General features: G+C 63.3%; 1 protein-coding gene across 5 annotated transcripts in view; it reads left to right on the top strand.

The window, feature by feature from the left end:
- CBFA2T3 (CBFA2/RUNX1 partner transcriptional co-repressor 3) overlaps positions 1-26,507 on the top strand; it is a 68,049-nt gene that overhangs the window by 37,667 nt on the left and 3,875 nt on the right. For 2 of the 5 annotated variants that reach the window (XM_055364521.2, XM_055364519.2), the window contains exons 2-11: positions 2,336-2,488; positions 6,053-6,127; positions 11,592-11,833; positions 12,105-12,194; positions 18,031-18,212; positions 18,904-19,127; positions 21,861-21,946; positions 23,187-23,385; positions 23,878-23,946; positions 25,675-25,865. In XM_055364521.2, the coding sequence (XP_055220496.2) occupies positions 2,368-2,488; positions 6,053-6,127; positions 11,592-11,833; positions 12,105-12,194; positions 18,031-18,212; positions 18,904-19,127; positions 21,861-21,946; positions 23,187-23,385; positions 23,878-23,946; positions 25,675-25,865 (1,479 nt within the window). In that variant the 5' untranslated portion in view covers positions 2,336-2,367. Of the gene's footprint in view, positions 1-2,335; positions 2,489-6,052; positions 6,128-11,591; positions 11,834-12,104; positions 12,195-18,030; positions 18,213-18,903; positions 19,128-21,860; positions 21,947-23,186; positions 23,386-23,877; positions 23,947-25,674; positions 25,866-26,507 lie in introns of those variants that run through there. The other 3 variants (XM_055364523.2, XM_055364522.2, XM_055364524.2) reach the window with 2 other exon arrangements.

The following is a 26,507-nucleotide window of genomic DNA, read 5'->3' as shown; positions in this document are numbered from 1 at the left end:
TTGCCTGCCTGCTCCCTTCTGGGCATGCCCAACCCACACTGGCCCAAGGGCAGCCTGGTCTGGAAGGTCTGGAACGCCCCCCCCCGCCCCCCGCTAGGAACACCCCCACCACAGGAATGCCCTGCCACATTCACCTTCTTTGGTTGTCACCAGGGACTGGCCACCGGCCCTGCAGCCAGGCAGTGTTGACGGCCCCCACAGCTGTGGCCACACGTGTGCCCAGCCATCAGCCTCCGGACAGGCGGGTGGCCAGGAGGAGCAGGGCGCCCCGTGGGAGGGAGGCCAGCGGCGTGCGGAGGCGACAGCAGGTGCCGCGAGGCCTGTGGCTGTTTACTGCTTCCTCCCCCCACCACTCCCCACAGGCCCAGCAGAGGGGGACTGCTCCACTCCTGCCTGGAGCACCAGGGGCCGGTTAGAGCCCAGGCACCACTGCCCTGAGATGTTGGGCAGGACCTCAGCACCTCTGAACCTCTCTGCCCCTCTGTAAAAGGAGCCGGCGGCAAGAGGATCAGGAGAGGTTTGCGCCGTATTTGGCATGTGATCGCTGTAGAAGTCATTTATCCGTCACCTTCCACAGAGTCCGCGTGGCCGTGGCCCTGGGTGGATCTCTCCGTCTGACGATGGTGCTGGGGCCCCGGGAATGGGGAATGGGCAGAAGCAGGGGCAGCGCCCACAGTTGACTAATAACACGACAGATACCAGCCCCCAACTGTGGCCTCACCTGTTTCATGCCCCGGGCCGTGGGTGAGACCCACAGGTGTTAGCAGGAGGAGGGTGCAGGGCAGTCGTGGGTGAGACCCACAGGTGTTAGCAGGAGGAGGATGCAGGGCAGTCGTGGGTGAGACCCACAGTTGTTAGCAGGAGGAGGATGCAGGGCAGTCGTGGGTGAGACCCACAGGTGTTAGCAGGAGCAGGATGAAGGGCAGTCGTGGGTGAGACCCACAGGTGTTAGCAGGAGCAGGATGAAGGGCAGTCGTGGGTGAGACCCACAGGTGTTAGCAGGAGCAGGGTGCAGGGCAGTCCAGTATTTAGCAGATTGAGGATGCCTACCTTGCTGCTGTAAGCCGCTGAGGCCCCCGAAGTCTCAGCCACGGATACCAGGTCTTTCTGCCTTGCTTTGGCACTGGCTGACCTTGCCTTAAGATAAATGGGGAGGCCCTGGGGCTTGCACCCGCACCCCCTGCAGAAAATGCCGCAGACAGGGTGCTGGCTTGGCCTCCTGGTGTCTCGGGCAGGTCTGTGCTGCAGGCCCTTCGGTTAACCTGGAAGCCTTGTCTGCAGGTCCTGCTCTCTGGGTGGCACAAGGGGGCTCAGTGCCCCCCAGTCCCGGCCCACCAGCGCCTTGAGCGTTTTCCTGCCCCCCTGCTTTCTGGGTGGCACAAGGGGCTCAGTGCCCCCCAGTCCCGGCCCACCAGCGCCTTGAGTGTTTTCCTGCCGTCTCCGCACACAGCTGGCCCTGGGTAGAGCTTCTCAGACTTCAGGGAGCCTCAGCCCACGAGGGAATCTTGTTCAGCTGCAGGTTCTGATTAATCACGTGTCCTGGCGTTACCACCTGCCGGGGGCTGCGCCCAGCGCGGCCAGGCCTCCGCCATCCTGAAATCAACGCCTCATCCGCCTGCTGGTGGCCGCACTCGGTGTGGCCAGGCCTTGGCCATCCTGAAGTCAACGCCGCCTCTGTCTTGGCTGTCCTATGAATCACCGGGGCAGAAGACGGTTAAAATAGAGGTTTTGCCGCCCTAAATGGCCTGCCTGCCGGCCTCTCCCTGGGCAGACACCGTCCCCTGCCCCCCAGCCCAGGGGAGCCTTCTAGCCTCTGAAAGTGGAAGGGACTCTTAGAACCATGGCTTCCAGGGCCGGACCAGCAGCAGCGCCACCTGGGAACATGCCGGAAATGCAAATTCTGGGTCTCAGCCTGACCTGCTGAATCAGGACTGGGGGAAGAGGCTGAGGTCTGTCTGAACACCCCCCGGGGGATGCTCATGGAGGTGGGAGCAAGGCACCGCTGCCTCGGGGCACTGCCCACTCCCTGGTCTGTAGAAGCCTCAAGCCTGGAGTGGGGCACGGCTCTCCCAGGGCTGCCACACACTGAGGGCCCCAGCTCCAGCCTGGCCGGCCACCTGAGATGAGCTGGCCCAAGCCCGTCCTCCGGCCTGGTTCTGCCCCCGTGATCCTGCACGTGGGACGTCAGTCAGCCACCTGTCAGGACACCTGGGGCAGACTGCCCCAGCGCTGGGCAGACACTCAGTGGGGCCTTGGTTGGGTACTGTGGGGCTGCGGGCCCTGGCCTTTGCACTTAGCCTGCTTCACCGACTCTTTCTTTCTCCTTTGGTCGCAGCCCCAGCGGACAGGAAGGCTAAGGCCTCAGCGATGCCGGACTCCCCAGCAGAGGTGAAGACGCAGCCCCGGTCCACACCCCCCAGCATGCCGCCCCCACCACCTGCCGCATCCCAGGGGGCCACACGCCCCCCCTCCTTCACACCACACACACGTAAGTAGCCCCCACCTGGCAGCCGAGGGCCAGGTGTTTCAGGGGAGCCCCTTGTGTTGTTTGAAATTCTGAGCTCCCTGCCCGGAGCCAGCGGGCACCTGCTGTGAGCCCTGAGTGTGAGGAGCTCGTGTGGCCCAGAGCCCAGGCTTGGCCGGTTCAAATCCCAGCTTCCCTGCTTCCCACTGTGTAGCTCCGGGCCATGTCCTTGCCCTCTGGCCGGTTCAAATCCCAGCTTCTGTGCTTCCCACTGTGTAGCTCCGGGCCATGTCCTTGCTCTCTGGCCGGTTCAAATCCCAGTTTCCCTGCTTCCCACTGTGTAGCTGCGGGCCATGTCCTTGCCCTCTGGCTGCTTCAAATCCCAGCTTCCGTGCTTCCCACTGTGTAGCTCCGGGCCATGTCCTTGCTCTCTGGCCGGTTCAAATCCCAGCTTCCCTGCTTCCCACTGTGTAGCTCCGGGCCATGTCCTTGCCCTCCGGGGGGCCTGGGCTTCCTCTTCTGCAATGCAGGTCCTCCCAGGGCTGTGGTGGGGCCAGGTGAGTCCACACAGGCTTTTCACCAAGGCCGGCCACGGGTCAAAGCCGGCTGCTGTGCCTCAGGCTTCCTGCCTCGTCTGGCAGGCCTAGGGATGCCAGGCTCATCCAGAGAGAACGTGGAACTCGGATGGGGTCAGGGGCTTCCGCAGGGTCACACAGCAGGTCACCTGCGTACAGGCCCCGTGGAGGGACCACAGAGGCGGCTCTGGCCTTGGAGGGGCTCAGATCCCAGGAGCTCCACAGCCCGGCTGAGCACGGGGCCAGGGTGGGGGCTTCCGCACAGGAGGCCGGAAGGGTGGGACCTCGAGAAGCTGTCAGGCCTTGTCTTGCTGGCCCTCGCAAGGGGTTGGCCGTGCTTGGCACACAGAGCCACCGATGGTGGGCCCTGGGAGGCTGTGGGGCAGGGAACAGCCAGTTCTCATCACAGTCACCCCCAGAGCCTTGGCTTTGAGGACAGACATTGGTGCTCTGTGGCCCAGTTGCTGGGCCGGCGGGGTGGCAGCATCCCTGTCCCTCAAGGCTGGGGGCTCAGGAGTGCATCTGAGTGTCTGCAGGGGTGGAGCCTCCATGTACCACCTCCACATGCAGAGGCCAGAAAGCCCCATACCTGGGGGACCCTCCCCAGGCTCTGAAACTCAAATGAAGCCCCTCTCTGGGGGAGGAGCCTGAGACTTCCGTCCTGCTTGCCCCGGGTCCCCGACAGGCCAGAAAGAGCTGCTTCCTCAGTCTCTTTATGTCACGACTGTCCCCAGAGCACCGGGTGGCTATAGGCCAGGCCTGGCTCACTGCCTGGCTCTGCCGCTGAGGCTGGGGGCCTGCTCCGCCGAGGGCTTTGGCCATCATCTCCCCTCCATCTGGAGAGAGCACTGGCTGTGCGGTCAGGCAGCAGATTTGCGGCCCTGTTTGTAGGATGTTGGCTCCGAGTCAGCCTCCCGACTTGGTTGGGGAATGGGGTGGCCCAGCAATGGGGTGCCCCCAGGTGTGCCGCCCAGAGGCAGGTACAGCTGGAAATGTGCCCAGCACTCAGTAGGAGCCAAACAGCCTAACGCCTACTCCCTGCACCCGCGGGGGCGTCCACGTGTCATGCAGCCCTTACTGGGGGCTGGCCCTGCCTCAGAGAGTCGGGACGCCGCACTCACGATTTTGCAGGTCCTGGGGGACGGCGGGCCCAGCATGCAGGTCCTGGCTCTGCGGAGCTGGCCATGGTTTCTAGTGAGAGGCTGGCTGGGCTTTTTCTCACATGTCCTTGTCACACGGCGATGTGGCCGGGCTGGGATCACCCTTCCCTCTCGTCGGAAGAGCCCTCCCGTCTGGTACAAACCACGGGCCGTCTCTCTACCAGGCAGCTTGTGACCACACCGAGCCCACATAGGTAGAGGGAGACCGCTGGTGTGTTAAATTTGCAGCATACCCCAGCCCCGGGGGAGGAAATGCTCAGGACGGACCACGGGAGACCCGGCCGTGGGCGCAGTGCCTAAAATACCCGCTCCACAGACAACCTCGGGCCCCACTGTCGGGGACAAACACCGTGGGCTGAGCCTGGTTCCCCAGACCCTCAAGGGTGCGTCTCCCCCACCTGCTCTTCCCTGGGGACCAGCAGCCTCTGCTTCGAAGGTGCTGGTCTGATGCTCCTGGCTGGAGGTGGGTTGGGATCAGCGGAGCCTCGGGCTCTGCTTCTGGAGACCTGTGAACGGATGTGAGGGCAGCCGGCATGCCTGGGGCTGGGGTCCTTCCTGCTCCCTCCACTCTCAGCCCGCCTTGGGGTCATGTTTTTGGGGTGAGGTCCCAGCTGGTTTAAGGAGCATGAAGGTTATGAAAGAGATAAGCAGGTGCTTTTTCTTTTCTAAGCCGATGCTTCAGTCCCACTGGGCTGTCAGGAGCATCAGTCTGAGGCTCTGGCCACCCCTGAGGTGGCCTCAGGTTTATCCCCTAATCCACACAGTTGCCTGAAAGCCAGGTGGTTGGCCGCACCCCTGACCCTGGCTGGTGGGTGGTGGGTGCCCTTCAGGGGCCACAGCTCAGCTGCAGAGCCCTGCCGGGAGGCTCCTCCCCAGGGACTGGCCTCTGAGCCAAGCTGATGGGAGACTGAGTCTGAATGGAGACTTGAGGGCCGAAGTTTCTCTTGCCCAGTGACAGCCCTGGGCGCAAATTCATCTTGGAGTTGAAGCTGCAGTGCTGCTGTGGGGTGGGGGGTGGGGAGGGGGAAGGAATATAAGGAGCAGGGACCCAGACCAAGCTCCTCTAAAGCTGGGAGGACGCTTAAAGGGCTAAGGCTTTATCCTGCCCTTGATTACCCCCATGACAGAGAACTCACTACCCGTGTTTACTAGAGCCTGTCTTCGTGTGGCCTGCGCCACTAACTTCAGCTCGAACAAATTCAATCTTTCTTTCTTTTTTTGTATAGTAGAGTTTGGGTCTCTCTACGTCGCCCAGGCTGGTCTTGAACTCCTGGGCTCAAGCGATCCTCCCGCCTTAGCCTCCCAAAGTGCTGGGATTACAGGCGTGAGCCGCCGTGCCCAGCCGAATCTTTCTTCCTGTTTGGTGCTTCCTCCTCCAGCGCTGACCCAGGGCTTTGTTTTAGAGACTCCAAGCCGAGTCTCAGGTCACTTTTAGGACATGCGGCTTCGGCCCAGGTCGCTGAGGATGGTGCTCATGGGGTCACAGGGGCCTTCTGGGAAGAGGACGATGAAAACAAGGGGCCCCGCCCCTGCTCATAGAGAAGCCGCGGTTCTTGTAGACTCCGGAACAGTCCTGCCAAAACGGCCCTTAGGGATCACCCACTCTCAGAGAAGGAAACTGAGGCTCGGAGAGGGGAGTGGCCTGGCCCCAGGTGGTGACAGAGCCCCGTCAGAAAATCACTCTGAGAAGCAGGAAATGGTGGCCCGGGCGTCCCTGAGGGCAGAGTCTCCTGCCCATGCCCCCACCAAAAATCACTCTGAGAAGTAGGAAAAGGCGGCCGCGGGCGCCCCTGAGGGCAGAGTCTCCTGCCTACGCCCCTCCTGACAGCGTGTTCTTCTTATTTTGCTTACAGATCGAGAGGACGGGCCTGCCACGCTGCCCCACGGCCGTTTTCATGGCTGCTTAAAATGGTCTATGGTCTGTCTCTGTAAGTAAAATAACAAAAACCGCAGGCCTCCTCAGAGGTCTTCACCGCAGCACCCTCAGCTGGCCCAACACTGCTGCCCTGGGGGCGCTCAGCTCTCCTCCCCGGCCTCCGCACCCTCAGCATTGCCTCTGTTGTGTTGGTCCTGCCTCCTTAGGGAGAAGAGGGCGCAGGAGGGCAGAGCCGCCGGGTCGTTGCACCCCACAGACCCTCCGCTCCAAGCTGCGGGGCCTTAGGCAGGAGCAGAGCCTCTCTGAGCTCTCCTTCCCCAGCAGCAAAACACGGCCAGTGGGGCTGACTGCGAGTGCCGAGGGGAGGGGCGAGACACTGTCCCTGGCCAGCCTGTAGCTCAGCCATTGCTAGGGCAGACCCCCATGTACCTGGAGTCCCAGCTGCAACTCTTCCTGCCAGGGTGACCTTGGCCAGGTACCACCCCCGTGCCTCAGTTTCCCCACCTGTAAAATGGAAGTCATCATGGCCCCTAGTGCCAATGGTGATCTCCAGGAGCCGTGAGATGGTGGGGCCGGGCACATGCTGAGAGCTCAGCAGACTTGAGTCACCAGCAGACGTTTCTGTCAAGCTGCGTGGCCCATGGCGGGCGTTCAGGGAGCACGGGCTCTTACCAGGTGGTGTTTATAGTTTTTGTCCACCACTGAGTGCAGCCGTGCTTGAGCCCATCAGACAGACTCTGGTCCATCACTACCAGCCAGCCTGGCAGCACGGCCCAGGTGTGGCTGTCGCGGCACTCCCGTCTCTAAGAACAAGGGCGGCAGAACAACCGTGCCTTGTTTCTGTTGCACAGGGCTGTCCTTGTCACAGCCATTATTCTGTGATGGGCCTGGCCACGCACCCGCGCCTGGCGTGCAGCTCCTGGACAGTGGCTGTTGTCACCCACTCTGTGATGTTATGGATGGCAAAGTTGGTGAATCCCAGATCCCGGAGCCCCCACAGCAAGGAGCAGGGGTGACAGGAGGGGCTGCGTTAGGGTGCCTCTGTCGCATCTGACCCCCCCACCAAGGCTCTGAGGCTGGGGGAGCCGCGGGGGTGCTCGCGTGTGCCCCCAATCCTCAGCTGGGGACACGTGTGCGGTCTAACTTAGGAACACACCTGTTGTGGGAATGAAAGCGTTTGTGCCGGGGTTATTTTTGGCGTCTCTTTAGCTGCTGAGACTGCCCAGCAGCGCGGGAGGGAGTGCGCGGGCAGGCGAGGGCGAGCAGGCCGCCGGAAGGACCAGGCACCCAGGGCAAGGCTGGTAAGCGCACCTAAGGGAGGGCCAGGCCCAGGCCGGCCGGGGCGGTGGGCAGGGGCCCTGGCGTGCACTGTGGCGCGTCTGAGAAGCTGCTGGAAGGTCCACAGTCCTGACGGCAGTCCCTCGTGTCCTGGAGAAACCAGCCTCCCGCTGCAGTGAGGTCTCCCATGGTGACGGGCCGTCTCCTGGCCTGGCTGGGTGACCGCAAGTGGCTATCCTCAGTCTTGACGGGGTGTGTGTGTGTCAGAGTCCACCGTGTGGCCACATGGAGCTCACCAGTGAGACGGAAACTCAGCAGCACGGTGGGGTCCTCTGGACAGAGCCTCAGACGGCGAGAGACCAGGGGTTCGGTGCATCCTGCGTCAGCGTCCACTGTCCCCCCAGAAGAGGGAAAGCCCCAGAATACGATGCCGTTATCGGTGCCGCGCGCTCCAGAGGGCCAGTGCGTCCATCCTGAGCCCAGGAAGGCGCTGCTAAGATCGTTCAAGCCAGGGGCGCAGACAGGCTACCCCCTGTGCAGGTTGCCCCGGTTGAGGGGAGCAGCCGCTCAGAACACCGTGTGGAGGTTCACGGCCCCAGCAACAGAGATGTCTCAATTCTGCAGCCCCCCCATAGGAAAGTCTGAGGCTGCGCATGCACTCAAGGTTTTGTGTCATATCTGACCTGCGATTAGTGGTTTCCAGAATTCCACTAGGTATGGGGGCCGTTTATTACCAACAGCCCCACACAACACCCAACCCATAAAACCAGTCAGGACGGAGCGACCCTGGGGGGCTGACTTGGGCAGCGCAGGAGAGGCTGGGGAAGCCCAGGTCAGGCCTAAGCGACTCTGGCTGGAGACACACGGTACAAAGGAGGTCACTGCCATGCTGTCCTCTGGTCCCTGGAGCCCCACTTGGAACTCCAGGATGGGTTGGGAGCCATTTGCAAATGAAGAAACTGAGGCTAGGCGCCGAGTCTGACTCACAGGGCACGTCTGGGCCTGGCGGCCGGTCCTCACTCCTAACCAGGGCAGCTTCCCCCAGCCCTCGAGGGCAGGGCTGTGTCTGTCTGGACTTCCTCACCACGCTGGTGTGTCTGAGGGCCTCTGTAGCATCCCCCGCCCTCCTGGCCTCCCACAGCCCCTGCAGCGGGTATCTGTGAGGCCCAGGCTGGAGTGAGAGCAGAGTGAGCGCTGGGCCCCCGGGGAGGCCGTCGTGGGCACACCTATTCCCCCTGCTCCACCAAGAACATCCAGAGCACAGGGCCGGGCCTCCCCCCCGTGCCACTGTGCCCAGCGCTGTTTGCTCGGTGTGTGGGGTCTGCCGGGGACGGGAGGCAATCTGGGGGAGCCGGGCTGCCCTGCTGTGTGTCTTCGGTTCCTCGGAGCCCATTTGCCGCGTGGGATGTGTGTGATAACCGCGCAGCCTGTGTGCAGGTGCAGAGCCCAGCCCGGGCCACAGCACAGCTTCCTGACCCGGGAGCGCCTCACAGGTGCCACTAGACCGCGGGTCGGGAAGGTGGGAGCCTCAGGCGGCTTCTGGGAAGGCGGAGTGGAGGAAGCTGATGGCGGCCACCTAAAGGTTACTGGAGGGACACTTAGAGAGGGCCTGACCCCTCAGAAGGGCCTTGTTGGAGGTACGGGCTGGTCAGTGCCCTCTGGAGGGGGTGGCCCCTTCCAGTCCAGGCCTGCAGGAGCGGGTAGAAAGGGAGGCCTGGCCTAGCCGGAGCCCCAGCTGTGGGGACGAAGCCCAGGAAGGGGGGCCGGCATGTAGGCCCCCACGTCCCATGTTCCCTCCCGTCCAGGCAGAGCCCACAACACTCAGCAGGGGTCACCTCCCAGGGGCCAGGTCAGGATGGGCAGGGCTGGCCTGATCTGAGGGGTACACCAAGACCCCCCACCATCCAGGGCACAGGAAGGACACAGCTGGTGCCTACCGGCTGCCCAGGGGGAGCTGCTGCACCAGCCCAGCCCAGGGGCGTCTCCATCCTGGAGAAAGGGTTTTCCCCTCCTCCTCGGCGCACACAGGCCCCGCCAGGCCTCAGCCACAGGTGCGAACACACGGCTGGGGCCTCGGAGGAATTCGGCCCTGAGGGAGCAGGTGGCTCTGAGCTGCCCCCCACCCCAGACCCACACTCTCAGCACGGGTGAGGGGTGGGTCCCCTGGAGAGGGGCACTTGGGGCCACAGTGGAGCAAGAGAGACGAGCGTGTACATCATAGCCGTGCATGTGTGTGTGCATGTGTGTACATTATGTGCATGTGTATATGTGCACATGTATACATGTGTACATGCATGTGTGCGTGCATGTGTGGAAGGGTGGTGGGGGGGTGAGTGGAGGCAGGGAAATGGAGGGCTCGCTCTGGGGGCAGGGGAGTTGGTACCCTTGGTAGGGAGCGTGCCCTTCTGCACGAGGCGGGAGCCAGCCGTGAGTGTGTGCGGGGCTTTGGTCCTCCTGACAGAAGGAGCTGGCCAGGACTTCAGGCCTCCCAGAGGCATCCAGTTCCCCTCCCCTGTCAGCAAGGGACTTGGGAGCCTTGTGACCTCTGACCTGCCTTCAGAGCCTGGAGGTCGCCCCTCAGGCTCCTGAGGCCAAGGGCACAGGGTGCGGGTGTCCCGGGCACAGGAGGGGTGCGCTGGCCGCCTTGCAAGAGGCTTGGCCTTAGCTCTGTCACCTGAGAAAAGGGGTGAGGCCCGGCCCTGGGACTTTCCATAGCAGCCCCATGTCTGCCAGGCCCCTGGAACGCTGACCCCAATAGCAGGGCCAGCCAGGCAGTCACGTCTCAGTGGCCAACAGGCGGCCCTGCAGCGCGCTCATCAGCTGTTCCTTATGTCACCTGCTTGTCCTCAACATGCACTGGCTTGTGTGCACCTGCATCTGCGTGTCCAGCCGCCAGGGGCAGGAACCCACCCAGTGTGTCCTTGGGTGTCCCAGCTCCTCTGCCCCCTGGAACCCCATTAGCAGGCGTTGGGGCTGTGTGCAAATGAAGGCATTGCTCATGGCTGGGAGTCATCTGTCTGGGACATTGCTCAGGGCTGGGAGACACTTGTAGGAGGGACATTGCTCTGCTGGAAAGCACGTGCAGGGCACATTGCTCAGGGCTGGGAGGCACCTGTGTGTTGTTGGGGGGCACATTGCTCAGGGCTGGGAGGCACCTGTGTGTGGGGAGGCGCATTGCTCAGGGCTGGGAGGCACCTGTGTGCGGGGAGGCACATTGCTTAGGGCTGGGAGGCACCTGTGTGTGGGGAGGCACATTGCTCAGGGCTGGGAGGCACCTGTGTGTGGGAAGGCACATTGCTCAGGGCTGGGAGGCACCTCTGTGTGGGGAGGCACATTGCTCAGGGCTGGGAGGCACCTGTGTGTGGGAAGGCACATTGCTCAGGGCTGGGAGGCACCTGTGTGTGGGAAGGCACATTGCTCAGGGCTGGGAGGCACCTCTGTGTGGGGAGGCACATTGCTCAGGGCTGGGAGGCACCTGTGTGTGGGAAGGCACATTGCTCAGGGCTGGGAGGCACCTGTTGTGGGGACATTGCTCAGGGCTGGGAGATGCCTGATTGGGGTGGGGGTATTGCTTGGGAACATCATGCCAGAGGTGATGGTAGCTGGCCTTTCGGGGGATGAGTGACTTCTCATTTTCCAAGTCTCCTGTGCCTCCAGAAAGTGGGAACTGAGCCATCAAGCCCCCGATGTGTGGAGAAGCCCCTTGCTCCCTGTTCACAGGGAAAACCTGATCCAGCCTCGTAGGGTTGGTGTCTCCCAGGCCAGGCGTAGGGGCCACACCCCTGCTGGATGTGAAGGGCCTGACTTCAGCCCCAGAGCAAGTCCCAAGAGTGGTGCCAGGCAGGAGAAGCCACACTCAGAACGCAGTCACTCCACGGCCACCACCATTGTGGGTGCCATCCCAGCCCTTACCCACTGGGGACCTGGGGCAAAGAGGCTTCACCTCCCTGGGAATCCATTTCCAGGTCTGTAAGGGGGTGTGTGTGACCTCTCAGAGCAGGGCCGGAAGGACAGATGGTCAGCATGCAAAGGGCCAGCTCAGCTGCCCTGGGCGGGCCCAGGGCTCCTGCTGTCATCCTCAGCACTACTGTCCTTGTGTCTCATCATTGTTGCTGTCACTATTGACATTGTCACCTTAGTCGCTGCTGCCCTCACTGTCGCCGCCGTCTGGGTTGTGTTGTCACCATCACCTTTGTGTCCTCGTGTCCCTCACCCTCACACCCGCTTCCCTCCTGCAGTGATGAACGGCAGCAGCCACTCGCCAACAGCCATCAATGGTGCACCGTCCACACCCAACGGCTTCAGCAATGGCCCGGCCACCTCGTCCACGGCCTCCTTGTCCACACAGCACCTGCCCCCGGCCTGCGGGGCCCGGCAGCTCAGCAAGCTCAAGCGCTTCCTCACCACACTGCAGCAGTTTGGCAGTGACATCTCCCCAGAGATTGGGGAGCACGTGCGCACACTGGTGCTGGGCCTGGTGGTGAGTTGGGCAGGGGCAGCCGGGGCCTTGGGATGTGCATATTCCCTCCGTTTAATGAGGTTGCAGCCACGGCCACTCCTTACGTGGGCTCCACGCTGACAACCGGGCGGGGACTCGCTCCCACGATGCCACCTGCACCCTCTCAGGCCGTGCCCAGCTCCTGGGCTGCCTGCCCGCCTCCAACGCGGAGCCGCCTCCTCAGGCATGGGTGGGTCGGCGCTGGCTCGTATGCCGAGCGGTGCTGATGTGAGGTGGGTTTTCTCCCCTGCAGAACTCAACGCTGACGATCGAGGAGTTTCATTCCAAGCTTCAGGAGGCCACCAACTTCCCTCTGCGGCCGTTTGTCATTCCCTTCCTGAAGGTAACACCAAACCCGTCGCCCGTGCTGCGGGGGCCTCCCTAGAAGGCTCCTAATCCCATTCCTTGCCAGCGTGGACAGCGGTGGACAGGCGGGAAGGGGCTTAAGTGGCCAGATAGGCAGGTGGATGAAGAGGTGTCAGGCATCGATCTTGGCCAACCTGGGACCCTGTGGTACCCTAGGGGAGCACTGCTGACTAGTGAGGGTTGACTCCTACTAGTTAAGGCCTGAAAACTAGTTGCCAGCCCGGATGGTTAGTCAGCCACTAAATCCAGCACAGGACAGAGCTGTCCGGTTCGCCTCTGGTTGCCGTTGGCCGAATGTGCTCGCTCACTCCACGGGTGATTTTTGAGCACTGACGACGTGCCAGCGTGGGGCAAGACTCGGGGATAGGGCCCAGGACATGCAGCAGGTCCCTCCTGGAGCCAGCACCCTGGGGTGGGAAGGTGTTCGGTCCACAGCCACTGTCAAATCTGCAGCTGTACGTGATGGAGAAATATTCTGAAAGTCCTTTGCGTGGAGGCGTGTTGGTGAGGGCTGAGGATGAGGGTGGAGCTAGGTGCGGAGCCAGCGCAGGGTTTTCCAGACAGCAGTAACTGCACGTGCAAAGGCCATGAGGTATGGGGCGCCCGCTGTGCTTGAGGAACAGCAGAGGGGTCAGTGTGACTGGAACAGAATACATGGGGTGGAGAGAGCAGAGGTGAGGGCGGGAGGCGGTAGACAGGCGGGAAGGGGCTTATGTGACTGCGTAGGCCGATGGATGAAGAGGTGTCAGGTGAAAGCAGGTCAGATGGTCACACCCAGATCAACCGTGGACCAGGGTGGCAGCACACGGGGCTTGTCAGCTATGCAGGCTCTCGGCCCGGCCCAAACCTGCTGAATCAGAGCCTGCATTTTTAAAGATGCCAGTCTGAGGAACGGGGATTGCTTGAGGCCAGGAGTTCAAGACCAGCCTGGGCAACACAGCTAGACCCCATCTCTACAAAAAATTTAAAGATTAGCTGAGCATTGTATGCACCTATGATCCCAGCTACCCGGGAGGCTGAGGTGGGAGGATTGCTTGAATCCAGGAGGTCGAGATTGCAGTGAGCTGTGATCGCGCCACTGCACTCCAGCCTGGGCGACAGAGCAAAACCCTGTCTCTGAACGAATGAATGAATGAATGAATGAAGCCAGTGATTCCCATGAGAGAGTGATTCCCACTCACACACAGACGGGACGGGCACGGGAGTGCCATGGAGTCAGACTGCTATCTCTGCGGGTCTCCACTTCCCCAAGACGGCTGCACAGCTCTAGCAGGAGCTGAGGAAAGGTTCCCCAAATGTGTCTGACCATGTGACCCTCTCTGCCGAGCACGTGTTGGGGTCAGGGTTCCGTGGAGCTTAATTGGGAGCTGCCAGCCTGGCCACACCTTCGGGCCCAGCCTGAGCACTGCCCGTACTGCTGTGGGCTCCATCTCTGCTGGGCCAGGCCTCCCCTCGGGGGTCCAGAGGACAGACCAGACCAGATGCTCCCTGGCTTGAGCCCGAGCCTGCCACTTAGCAGCTGTTGGCCCCTGGGCCAGGCCAGTTCCTCTGTGCCTCGGTTTCTGCGTCTGCAAAATGGAATCATCCGCAGGCTGTTGAGGAGACAGCGTGGAGGGACACGCGGAAAGAACGGGGCCTCACTCCCGGGCTCGGGAATCTTCCACCTCAGCCTCCCAGGTAGCGGGGACTACAGGGAGGTGAGGCACGTTCTAGATTCACGCGGGGCATCGTCCAGGGATTTGAAATGTCCCCGGAGGAGGAGGAATCGCGGGGCATCGTCCACGGATTTGAAATGTCCCTGGAGGAGGAGGAATGCTTCATGAAGACCTCTCACAGACCTGTTGATTTCTGTCAAGGTGTAGCATAGGCACTGCCATGTTCCTGATTAACAGGTGGGGAAACTGAGGCTCTGGGTTCCCCCCAGGTAGTGGAGAGAGGGCGCCAGGGCTCAAACCTAGATCTGTCAAACTCCAAACGCCATGGTTGTCCCAGGGCACGTCCAGGGCCAGACCCTCATTCCCCTCAGTCCCTCCCCAAGGGGACCCCACATCACACCCACCTCTGCTCCCACCCTCGCTCTCTCCCGCCCGCCCCTGCCTCCTCTGCTTTTTCCTGCCCTCCCTCCCTCCGCTGCCCCAGTCCTCACTCCCTCCCACCACCCCCTCCTTTCCTCCTGCCCTCCCTCCTCTATCGCTCCATCCCTCCTCCCGCCTTCCTCCGCCCCCTCCCACGCCCTGCTGTGCTCATGCTCCCAGCTGGTGACAAAAGAGAAGCTTCTGGAGTGGCAGGAGCCTGGGCCCATCTGGCGTCGTTTGCAGTTCGTTAGCGGCCCTTCCCTTCCCTTCCCTTCTTTTAACTTGCTGCGGACTCCACCCCTCCCAGTCTTTGGGGACACAGTGCGCCTGCTTATTAGCAACAGATGCCCCCAGCCTCAGCCACCCTTGCTTACCCGAGGAGCAGGGTCAGGCAGAGAAACGCCGCAGCATCCCCACCCCTGCCCCCACCAGGCCTACGGCCCCTGTCCATGACGTCTGGTCAGGCCCTGGTGTCCCCCGGCCACACCCCAGCAGGCGCCGCCCACAGCACAGCTCTCGTGAGGGCCGTGTCCACCTCAGTCTCCCCTCGGTACAAGGGGGCTCTCACAGCCTGTGTGGGGTAGCTGGAGCTCAGGGCCAGCCCACCTCGTGCCCCCACCTGGGGCCCAGGGCCAGTGGGACATGAAGTCTGTTCACCTCTCTGACATGGAGCTTCTAGGGGGAGGCCAGGAGGATTCAAAAATAAAAAATAAAGATCCTGCGGCCAGTCCTGCTTCCAGGGCTTGTTGCTCAGATACCAGCCAGAACCCTGGCCCTACTGTCCCACCCAGGGAGTAGCCCCTACCCCACCCCACCCCTCTCCCACCCCACCCCACCCCACCCCTCCCCCACCCCACCTGCACCCTTCCCCCACCCCACCCCTCCCCAGCCCCACCCGCACCCTTCCCCCACTCCACCCCACCCCTCCGCAACCCCACCCCCACCCCTCCCCAACCCCACCCCACCCCACCCCACCCCACCCGCACTCTTCCCCCACCCCACCCGCGCCCTTCCCCCACCCCACCCGCGCCCTTCCCCCACCCCACCCCACTCCACCCCACCCCACCCGCACCCTTCCCCTACCCCTCCCCCACCCCACCCCACCCCACCTGCACCCTTCCCCCACCCCACCCCACCCCTCCCCAGCCCCACCCGGACCCTTCCCCCACCCCACCCCTCCCCAGCCCCACCCGGACCCTTCCCCCACCCCACCCCTTCCCCCACCCCACCCCTCCCCCGCCCCACCCGCACCCTTCCCCCGCCCCACCCGCACCCTTCCCCCGCCCCACCCGCACCCTTCCCCCGCCCCACCCGCACCCTTCCCCCGCCCCACCCGCACCCTTCCCCCGCCCCACCCGCACCCTTCCCCCACCCCACCCACACCCCTGCAGGGCCGCAGCCCCTTCAGACACAGAGTGCAGTGGGGGAGTCCGACCTTCCCAGGCCAGACAGGAGGTGCCGAGTGGGAGTGACCCCCAGCCAGCCCCCTTGGGCCTCGGTGTTCCTGACTGTGGCCTGGGCTGGGGGAGGGGTAGCACCTTCCCAAGACATCCACAGCCTGCCAGGCCCAGTCTGGGGTACCCTCACGCAGTCCTTGAAGACATCATCCTAGAAACAGCAGGAATCGTGGCTGAGGGGCCGGAGAGGGTGGGGGCCTGCCTGGCTGGAACCCCAGCCCTGGCTTGGGCCCTCTCTCTCGTAGTTGGGGTGGTGAATCTCCCCCACGGGGTGGTGGGAAAGGACTGAGCTAATTCGCCCGGAGCTCCCCGGAGTCTGTCTCGGCCAGAGTCTCCACAGCGCTAGTTTGCAGATACAGCAAGGGTCAGAGAGGTTAAGTGACCAGCCCAAGGCCACAGCCCCTCTGTGGCAGAGCCCACGGTCCGGGAGGCTTTAGCTGGGTGCTTGGCAGAGCAGCGGAGTCTGCGAAAGCCCTTGTAGCTCAACTAGTGCCTCAGCCACCGCTACCATCGTTGCAAACACCGGTTCCCCAGCCTGAGCTCCCATCTGTGCAGAGGGCAGCTTCAGAAGTTCTGCAGGCAGGACCTCCATTCAGTGGTGGAGTTGGGGCATTTTTGACCAGCTCAGTGTGTGTAGCATTTTAGTGGTGACACCTCCCCGGGTGCCCTGGGCTTCTGGGGACAGAGTGGGGACACTGCCTCGAAGGAGGCACTGCAGGAGGCTCCCACAGTCCCAACCCCATTCTGCAGGCCTTGGGGAGACATTCCCTGCTTGCCGAGGGCTGCTGTGCATCCGGCCCCCACGCTGATGCTGCCCAGTCCTGGGTCCCCTGCACCCTTTCCTGAGCCTGCCCCACACGCAGCCCAAGGGTCAGGCCTTCCAGAAGCTGGGGGATGCAGCCCCACCCACCGCCCCGGCTCCCAGCTGGCCTCAGCTGGCCCCAGCCAGCCAGGGATCCAGATGTTCTCCCTGCCCTAACAGCGACCAGCCGGTTCCCGAACTGACGAAGAGGAGGCCCCTGGGGAGGGGCTGATGAGGGAGGGAGGATGTTTGGCTCCTCAGACCTCCCGGGACCTCGTTTCCCAGCTCATGCTCCTGATGTGCTCTACAGATGGCCGGTTGGCCCCTGTTCAGCCATCCAAAGAGAAAAACAGGCCCGCAGCCGGCACTGCTCGAGGGCCTGGTGGATGCACTCATGGGGAAGGGGGAGGCGCTGGCAGGAGAAGGCGGCGTGGCAGCTTTGAAACGCATGAGAAAGTTGGGGAATTGTATTTATTTACAAATTCTTAGAACTGCTGGCTCTCCCAAGTGGCCTGCTGCTGGGCCCTGGTCCAGCACGCTCAGGGTCCAGCCTGTCCGCCCTCCCGCGGCAGCTCTGGGAAGACTTGGGGGAAGGCACCCGAGGAGCCTGGCTTGCGGCCCAGCAGTGCCAGCCTGGAGCCAAGGACGGGGCGGCGGGCGCCGTGGGTACACGCAGGCGTCAAAGGCAGGGTCTGCATACGAATCCTGTACACCGGGCCGTCCTTCAGCCGCATGCTGCAGAGTCCTTACTCGCACACGTGGGTCTTGAGGCCGTCCTCACCGAGGCTGGAGGATCACTGAGCAGCCACAGAACGTGGGTGACCACGTCCTAGGTCCACGCTCCATCGAGGCCAAGGCTGGAAACCAGCAGGAAGGGAAGGGGAAGCTGAACCTCGGGCTTCCCATCAGGGCTGGAGCAGACACACTGCAGGCAATCCCAGCCGGGCTGGAGCAGACACACTGCAGGCAATCCCAGCCGGGTTTCATTCCCAGCTCCCTCGTGTGAGCCGCCTGTAGGCCCAGGGCTGCCTCCCCCTCTCTGAGCCTGCCTTTCCCCAGCTGTGTTGGGTCATGTGGTGCCTGCTGGGCGGGGCGGGTGCAGGCAGGAAGACCAACCGTGATCTGCTGCCCCTTCGTTCCCTCCTCGCCTTCTCCAGACTGTGCCATGGGAGGGAGCTGGGTGCGGTGGGAAAGCCCCACCCTGGGAGTCCAGGATCTGGGCTCAAGTCCCACATGCCCCACATCGCCGTGTGGCCCAGGTGAGGCACTCCTGCGAGCCTCTGTGCCCACCCTCCCACGCCACCCTCCCATGGCACTGCTAGGAAGGAACTTGAGGCCCAGAGAGGTCGAGCACCTTGACCTTTGAGGCCCGAGGTAAAGTTGAGCTTTCGGCCACCCAGCCCAGGCCCCCTCTGCTCGGACCTGAGCAGGGCTGTGCACCCCTGCACACCACCCAGGCCCTCCTTCCCCACCCCACAGGCAAACCTGCCCTTGCTGCAGCGGGAGCTCCTGCACTGTGCACGCCTGGCCAAGCAGACGCCCGCCCAGTACCTGGCCCAGCATGAGCAGCTCCTGCTGGATGCCAGCGCCTCCTCCCCCATCGACTCCTCAGAGCTGCTACTGGAAGTCAATGAGAACGGCAAGAGGAGGACGCCCGACAGGTACCTGTGGGCTCCAGGCATCTGGGCTGGGGGCGCCGTGGACACGCGGCTCACCCTGCTCCCCTCTGGGTAAGAAAGGGAACCTCCTCTGGGGCCGCAGCCAGCCCGGCCGGCTCTCTCAGGCTGAGGGAGCGTGGCGAGGTGTCCTAGGGCCAGCAGGCTTGGTGGCTGCGTGGGCGGACACCCCAGTGGGCTGCAGACTCAGATGCTCCGGGGAGCCTAGGAGGACAGGGAGGAGGCTGGTGGGAGGACGGCTCTCCCCTGTGTGCCGGGCATGGACTCCGAGCGTCCGGGGTCCAGGGTCCCCAGGTGCCTGGGCTAGGCCCCCTCTGCTGCCCCAGACGCTCTTGTGCTGCTGCTGCCCAAGGGGCAGGTGGTCTCCAGTTACAGAAGCCTGGTGTATCCCTCTCCTCGTTCCCAGAGCAGCGAGTCCGGCTCTTTGGCCACCAGGCCCCAGGATCCCACGCAGCTAGAGCAGGGGTTGAGGCTGGCGTGGGCCCCGGCAGAGGGGCAGAGAGTGGGGGCGCCGGGCTGGGCTCCCCGGGGCTGGTGTTTTGCTCCGTGTTTCTGTCTCGCCCTTACGTGTCCTCTTTCTCTCTGCCCACGCCTGTCTGCCTCTCACCCCACCTGCACCTCTGTGCCCGGTTCATCCTATGTCCACTGCCCCCGCCCCACCTGCTCTTGGGGCTAGGACCAAAGAGAACGGGTCAGACCGCGACCCGCTGCACCCCGAGCACCTCAGCAAACGGCCATGCACCCTGAACCCTGCCCAGCGCTACAGCCCCAGCAACGGGCCACCGCAGCCCACACCGCCGCCGCACTACCGCCTGGAGGACATAGCCATGGCCCACCACTTCCGAGATGCCTACCGCCACCCAGACCCCCGGGAGCTACGAGAGCGCCATCGGCCGCTTGGTGAGCAGCGCGGTGGGGCGGGAGCATGGACGCGTGTTACAGGAGCACACATGCGCCCACATGTGTACACCTGAGCATGTGGGCATAGGGCACCACGGGCAGCTGTGTGCACCTGAGCTCAGGAGACCCCTTCCCCCTGCCTGGCACCATTCCCCCTGGAGCAGAGCGGTGGCTGCAGAGGGGCCTGTCCTGGGCCCTGAACCCACCTCTCCCCCCGGGGTGGGCGGCCTCGGGCCTGGAACTGCCCACGTGGTTCTCATCCGAGCTTGGCGATTCCCACAGTACACCCACAGGTGAGTCACGTGGCTCTCTGCATCTCAGTTTCCTCCTCTGTCACCTGGGTCAGACGAGAGTCCCAACTCTCAGAGTCCAAGGCCTGGGGGAGTTAATGCAGGGCCCAGCAAGGGCTGCCGTGAGGCATGGCTGGTATCTAGAGCAGGAGGGGGGCATGGAGTCTCAGCGTGAGGCCTGGCTGGTGTAGATAACAGAGAGGTGGGCACGGAGTCTCGGCATGAGGCCTGGATGGTGTGGATAACAGAGAGGTGGGCACGGAGTCTTGGTGCATTTTACCCTTCACTCGTTTCTGAACCCGTCAGCGGGGTGGCGTCAGCACCCCCATACCACAGATGAGGAGACTGAGGCCTGAGAGCACACATAATGCACCCACAGTCTCACAGCCCAGGCTGCCTGACGTTTTGACGCCCTCTGTGCTGAGAACCCAGAGATGGTCAGGCCCAGCCCCACCCCAGGAGCCCCCCAGGACAGGCTGTAGGGAGGCCTCCAGTCTGCCATGCTGAGACAGAGGCCCAGGGCATGGTGGGGACCCAGCGGCAGGGTCAGCAGAGGCCTCGCCCTACACAAGGCCGTCTCCCAGCCCCCACCTTGCGGAGGGTTCCAGGGCCCAGGCAGCAGGTGACGGCGTCTGGCATGCTGCAGCCGGGTCAGGCAGGTGCTGACTCCCACCCGCTTCTGCTACTACAGAAATAAACGCCAGCTGTCGGGCACGTCTCAGCCACTATTTTGGTTGGGGTGTTGGTGCCAGCTGCAGCTTCACAGGCGGCAGAGCGGGCTGGTGACTGAGCTGTGGCTGCCACTTCCCCACCTCCTCCGCAATTTGGGGGAGCCATTTCAGGTTCTGAGGCTAGGAGATCTTTAGGGGCTGAAAAGGGCCCAAAGAGGGAGACCTCAGCCCCGGAAGCATGGGCCGTGGCCAAATGCAGAAAACAGTGGGGCCTGGAAGCCTCTGATGTCTCCAGAAGTCGTGGGCGCAGCTACCACGAAAGAGTAAGCCACTGCTGGGCGTCACTCACGTCTCCCGTGGGTGCAGCCACCGCAGAAGAGTCGGCCTCTGCCGGGCGTCACTCACATCTTCCGTGGGCGCAGCCATCGCGAGAGAGTTGGCCACTGCCGGGTGTCATTCACGTCTCCCGTGGGCACAGCCACTACGAGAGAGTTGGCCACTGCCGGGCGTCACTCACGTCTCCCGTGGGCGCAGCCACCGCAGAAGAGTTGGCCACTGCCAGGTGTCACTCACGTCTCCCGTGGGCGCAGCCACCGCAGAAGAGTCGGCCACTGCTGGGCGTCACTCACGTCTCCCGTGGGCGCAGCCACCACGGAAGAGTCGGCCACTGCCGGGCGTCACTCACTTCTCCCGTGGGCGCAACCACCGCGAGAGAGTCAGCCACTGCTGGGCATCATTCACGTCTCCCATGGGCACAGCCACTGCAAGAGAGTCGGCCACTGCCAGGCATCACTCACATCTCCCATGGGCGCAGCCACCGTGGAAGAGTTGGCCACTGCCAGGGTCACTAACGTCTCCCGTGGGCGCAGCCACCACAGAAGAGTCGGCCACTGCCAGGCATCACTCAGGTCTCCCGTGGGCACAGCCACCGCGGAAGAGTCGGCCACTGCCGGGGGTCACTCACGTCTTAGTTTCTGGTGACCTGTGGGAGTGGCCTCTGCGGCTTCAGTCCTGGAGCCTGTCAAAAGGGAAAAACCTTAGACACGCTGCATTGAACAGAGTTTAACTGAGCAAAGAACAACCCCCGAATAGGACGGGCCTCAGAGCCAGCGTGTTCCGAGAGCCCTGGCCTCGGCATGGCTGGCGGTGTTCACAGGCAGAGACAGGAGGCGGGTGCCGAGGCCACGTGGTTGGGTGGTGGTTGGCGTGGCTTCATCGGAGTCATGGGCGCCTGCGGGTGACCGCAGAGGGCTGCCGTGAATGACTGAGACCAGCTCCTCCCAGCGAGGTTACCCATTGATTCACGGACTAAGGCAGGTCCAGGTCGTGGTGTGACTTGGCACCGAGGCATCCTCAGGCCATGCTTAGTCTAACAAAGCCTTCCCGGGCAGTGGCTGAGGACACTGCTCCAGCTCCAGCCAGCCTCGGTCCACACCCCACCCCCACCGCTCCCTGCCTGGTGACCCCGGGCAAATACATCCTCTTAACCAGCCTCAGTTTCCTCAGCTGCAGAATGGGACCGAGACTGAACCCTCCCTTGGAGGGGTGTGCCGTGTTGCAGGGGAAGAGTAGTCGGCCCAGAGCCCCAGGCGGCTCAGTAACCCAGGCATCCTCCGCGGTCACCAAGTCAACCAGCCCTTCGGTTACCCTGTCCATCGTCCCCAGCGGGCACAGCCCACGGGTGGGGCCCGGGAGCAGAGGGTGGGGTCTGGGAGAATAGGGCAGAGACTGGCTGTGGGTGGGACCTAAGCGTGCACCTCCCCCATCCACAGTGGTGCCTGGGTCCCGGCAGGAAGAAGTGATCGACCACAAGCTCACAGAGCGTGAGTGGGCAGAAGAGTGGAAGCACCTCAACAACGTGAGTGTCCACACACAGCCACACCCACACAGCCACGCCCAGGTGCACAGCCACGCACACACACAGCCACGCCCACAGCCATGCCCACACACAGCCACACCCATGCACACAGCCACGCACACACACAGCCACAGCCACGCCCATGCAGTCACACACAGCCACACCCATGCACACAGCCACGCCCACACAGCCATGCCCACGCAGCCACGCACACAGCCACGCCCACGCACACAGCCACACCCACACAGCCACACTCATGCACACAACCCCCCCATGCACAGTCACACCCACACACACAGCCACACCCGTGCACACAGCCACACCCACACACACAGCCATACCCATGCACACAACCCCCCCATGCACAGTCACACCCACGCAGACAGCCACACCCACGCACAGCCACACCCACACACAGCCATGTCCACACACAGCCACACCCGTATGCCTAGGCATAAACACGGTCATGGCTCTGCCCCATGGGGCCTGGGGCTGCTGGAGACAGCAGGGCTGTGTGGGCGCCCCTGAGCTCAGTGCCCGTCTGTGTGGCCTGCCCCGTCCCTGCGCAGCTGCTGGGTCCTTCACCTGAGCTCCCCTCCTCCCAGCTGTCAGCGCAGCCCAGGCATCTCGAGAGGCCCAGGGAGGAGGATTCCTAAAACCATCATGGCGGGCCTTGCTTCCCTCCACTTACTTTCTGCTCACTGGCTCTTCCCAGAGTCTGTCCTGAGTCTTGCAAGAAGTGTGGGGAAAAGCAGTGCCGAGTCCTCTTTGAGGCAGGACATGGTCAGGGACGGCCCCAGAACTGGGCTCCTCAGAACCGACCCACCCCATCCTGCAGCACGTCCCAGGAGGGGTCGCCAGGCATGGGGCCAGCACCCCTCCCAGCACTGTTGTCAGCCTCACCCCTCGCCCTCATCCTTTTTGGAAGGGGAGCCCAGGCGGAAAGCCAGGTCCCTGAGGCAGAGCCCCGCTGAGCGGGTTAAAAAGGAGAATCCCAAACTCCTGCGTGCGTCTAGGCGTGTGTCCGTGTGAGTCTGGTATCCCCAGGCGCTCGGCAGTCCCAGGCTAGGGACCATCTTTGCAAGCCGTGGAGGTGGGCCCTCCCTCACCCCCTTATTCTCACGGGCGGTGGGCTGGTCGGGCACCCATCCTGTCCAGGGCTCTGGCCGAGTGGGCCGGGGGAGTGTCTGGTGCGTCCCGGTCCTTCTGAGGTGCTGAAGGCTGCGCCGCCCGCCCCCAGCTCCTGAACTGCATCATGGACATGGTGGAGAAGACGCGGCGCTCGCTCACGGTGCTGCGCAGGTGCCAGGAGGCCGACCGCGAGGAGCTCAACCACTGGGCGCGGCGCTACAGTGAGGCCGAGGACACAAAGAAGGGCCCCGGTCCCGCCGCGGCCCGGCCCCGCAGCAGCTCCGGCGGTCCCGAAGGGCCTCAGCTAGGTGCGTGTGGGGTGTGGGGGGAGGGAGCAGACACGGGGTGCTCTGGTGGGGCGGACACCTGGGAGCTGTCAGGCAGGCAGTGCGACGGAACACCAGGCAGAACAGTTTCGCTTGAGAAAGAGGTACCTTTTTCACTTTGTAGGAAGACATGGCCTGGTCTGCCAGGAAGCCTGGAGCTCAGAGCGTCTGGTGGGCCAGAGGCTCGGAGCTGGGAGGCCCTGAGGGTCTCTGCTCCTCCGCCTCAGTGACGGATACTGAAACAGGAGAGGCCCAGGACACACACGGCTCCCAGCCGAGTCCAAAGTCCACAGCTCCAATGCCCCCCGTGCCCGGGCACTGCCCTGGGTGCCGGTGACTGAGCCAGACCTTGCCCAAGGGCACCCGGGCCTCCCCCCAGGGACGCACACACTCACGCCCTGCACTCAGGGCCCAGCCAGGGTGGGGAGGGGCAGCCGCGTGGCCCATCCTGTGTGACGCCGGCCCCTGTTTCAGACGTGCCTCGCGAGTTCCTGCCAAGGACCCTCACCGGCTACATGCCCGAGGACATCTGGAGGAAGGCTGGTGAGTGGGGGTGGGGGGAGCCTCGCGAGCAGAGCTGTGGGAGGCCAGGGCCCCAGATGCGCCTCTCACCAGCCCAGCTTTGAAGAGCTTCTGTCTCTCTCTGGGGGCTCAGGCTACAAGGCTTTATGCATTCCGCTGTGTGGCTCACGGAGAGGTCAGAGTAGATTCACACTCGGCAGGACAGCTGCTACCTCCGCCTACCAGGAAACGGACCCGTGGCCACCCGGCAGAATAAAGTGGGTCCTGGACGTGCACACCCAGGAGGGCACGCAGAAGCGCACACACTTGGAGCCTGGGCACGTCAGGCATGCGGGGCCAGAGTCCGGGCAGAACGGGGTCAGAACGGGCAGACGTGGAGCTGGGCGCTGGGCAAGGCTGTGGGGACATTTGCTCATGCTGTGGGAATCAGCCTTGGGGGAAGGGCTGGGGCAGAGCCAGATATGTGGGCAGCGAGAGGGGTTAGGGTTGGGGTTGGGGTTAGGGTTGGGGTTGGGGTTAGGGTTAGGGTTGGGGTTAGGGTTGGGGTTGGGGTTGGCGTTGGCGTTGGGGTTGGGGTTGGCATTGGGGTTGGGGTTGGGGTTGGGGTTAGGGTTAGGGTTAGGCAGCGGTACCGGGGTCTCCAGCTGGCCTCAGGGTTAGGGTTGGGGTTGGGGTTGGCGTTGGGGTTAGGGTTGGGGTTGGGGTTGGCGTTGGGGTTAGGGTTGGGGTTGGGGTTGGGGTTAGGGTTAGGGTTAGGGTTAGGCAGCGGTACCGGGGTCTCCAGCTGGCCTCTGGGTTAGGGTTGGGGTTGGGGTTGGGGTTAGGGTTGGCGTTGGCGTTGGGGTTGGGGTTGGGGTTAGGGTTAGGGTTGGGGTTGGGGTTGGGGTTAGGGTTAGGGTTAGGGTTAGGCAGCGGTACCGGGGTCTCCAGCTGGCCTCAGGGTTAGGGTTGGGGTTGGGGTTAGGGTTGGCGTTGGGGTTGGCGTTGGCGTTGGGGTTGGGGTTGGGGTTGGGGTTGGGGTTAGGGTTACGGTTAGGCAGCGGTACCGGGGTCTCCAGCTGGCCTCAGGGTCTCTTTCAGTGGTGGAGTTGAAACATGGCCTCCCCAGCTGCGCGGGCAGTGCTCCCTGGAGGCTGCTCTGAGCCTACCCCATCTTAGCACAGATCAGGATCTGTGTGTGGCTGTGTGTGGGTCGGGGAGCATGGTCTTCTGAGGCCAACCAGGTTAAAGGACGGCAAGTGCGGTGAGGATAACAGTAGGGTCTGGGGTGACAGCACAGAGCCCTGGATGAGGGGGCTTCCTGGGCTGCGTCTGGGCGGGGCCAGAGGTGAAGGCGGAACGGCAGAGTTGTCCAAGTGCTTCCGGTGCAGCAGCAGCAGCAGCTCCCCCAGCTCGCATTAGGAATGCAGATTCCGGGTGCGCCCCTGGCTGACCAGGCCTTGGGGTGGGCCTCGCCATTGCCCTGCAGGGGTGCAGTGCCTGGGGAGCCGCTGCAGTAGAGTGCAAGCTTTGACTTGTGACGCCACGTGACCCAGCTTTGCACACACATGCCTGGGATGCCTGCATATATTTGCATGCACTTGTCTGCACAGGCATGAGGGCCATCAACGTGTGTCTGTGTGTGCACAGATGCTACATGTGTTCAGGTGCACACAGCCCTTGTCCCCAGGTTGTGGCCACGCGTAGGAAGTCCAGAGACCCATCTGGGATGGCCCATGTGACCGCCAGCCCTGCCCATGTCCTTTGCAGAAGAGGCCGTGAATGAGGTGAAGCGGCAGGCCATGTCGGAGCTGCAGAAAGCCGTGTCGGACGCGGAGCGCAAAGCGCACGAGCTCATCACCACGGAGCGTGCCAAGATGGAGTGGGCCCTGGCCGAGGCGAAGCGGCAGGCCTCCGAGGACGCCCTGACGGTCATCAACCAGCAGGAGGACTCCAGCGAGGTAGGGCCACCCGGCCACGCTGACACCCATCCCCTGCCTCGGCTCCCGTGCGGTCCCACGCCACCCCCATGAGGATTCTGAGCCTCCACATGGCATCAGCACAGTTGTCACGGGCGTCCTGCAGCAGGCACGCCATCCCTGCCCACACTGTGCTTTATCAGCACAGAGATCCCACGTGGTTTGGTGAGGCGTCCTATGGATGTCCCTGTTCTGTAGTTCCAGAAACTGAGGGCTCGAGACAGTTGGCAGCTTGTCTGAGGTCACGGCCTTGGGAAGTGGTGGGGCCAGGACTGGAGCCCAGGTTGGCTGATGCTGAGATGGAGTTTCACTCTTGTTGCCCAGACTGAAGTGATCTTGTTGCCGTGGCGTGACCTTGGCTCATTACAACCTCTGCCTCCCGGGTTCGAGCGGTTTTCCTACCTCAGCCTCCCGAGTAGCTGGGATTACAGGTGCCCGCCACCACACCTGGCTAATTTTTGTATTTTTAGTAGAGATGGGGTTTTGCCATGTAGGCCAGGCTGGTCTCGAACTCCTGACCTCAGGTGATCCACCCGCCTCGGCATCCCAAAGTGCTGGGATTACAGAAGCGAGCCACTGTGCCTGGCCTGAAACCCGTGTTCTCTAGCCTGTGAGAGCAGGAGG

Source organism: Gorilla gorilla, chromosome 18, assembly GCF_029281585.2.
Source record: "Gorilla gorilla gorilla isolate KB3781 chromosome 18, NHGRI_mGorGor1-v2.1_pri, whole genome shotgun sequence".
Lineage (NCBI taxonomy): Eukaryota > Metazoa > Chordata > Mammalia > Primates > Hominidae > Gorilla > Gorilla gorilla.
The sequence above is the reverse complement of the archived record's forward strand: the minus strand, read 5'-3'. Positions and strand labels throughout refer to the sequence as shown.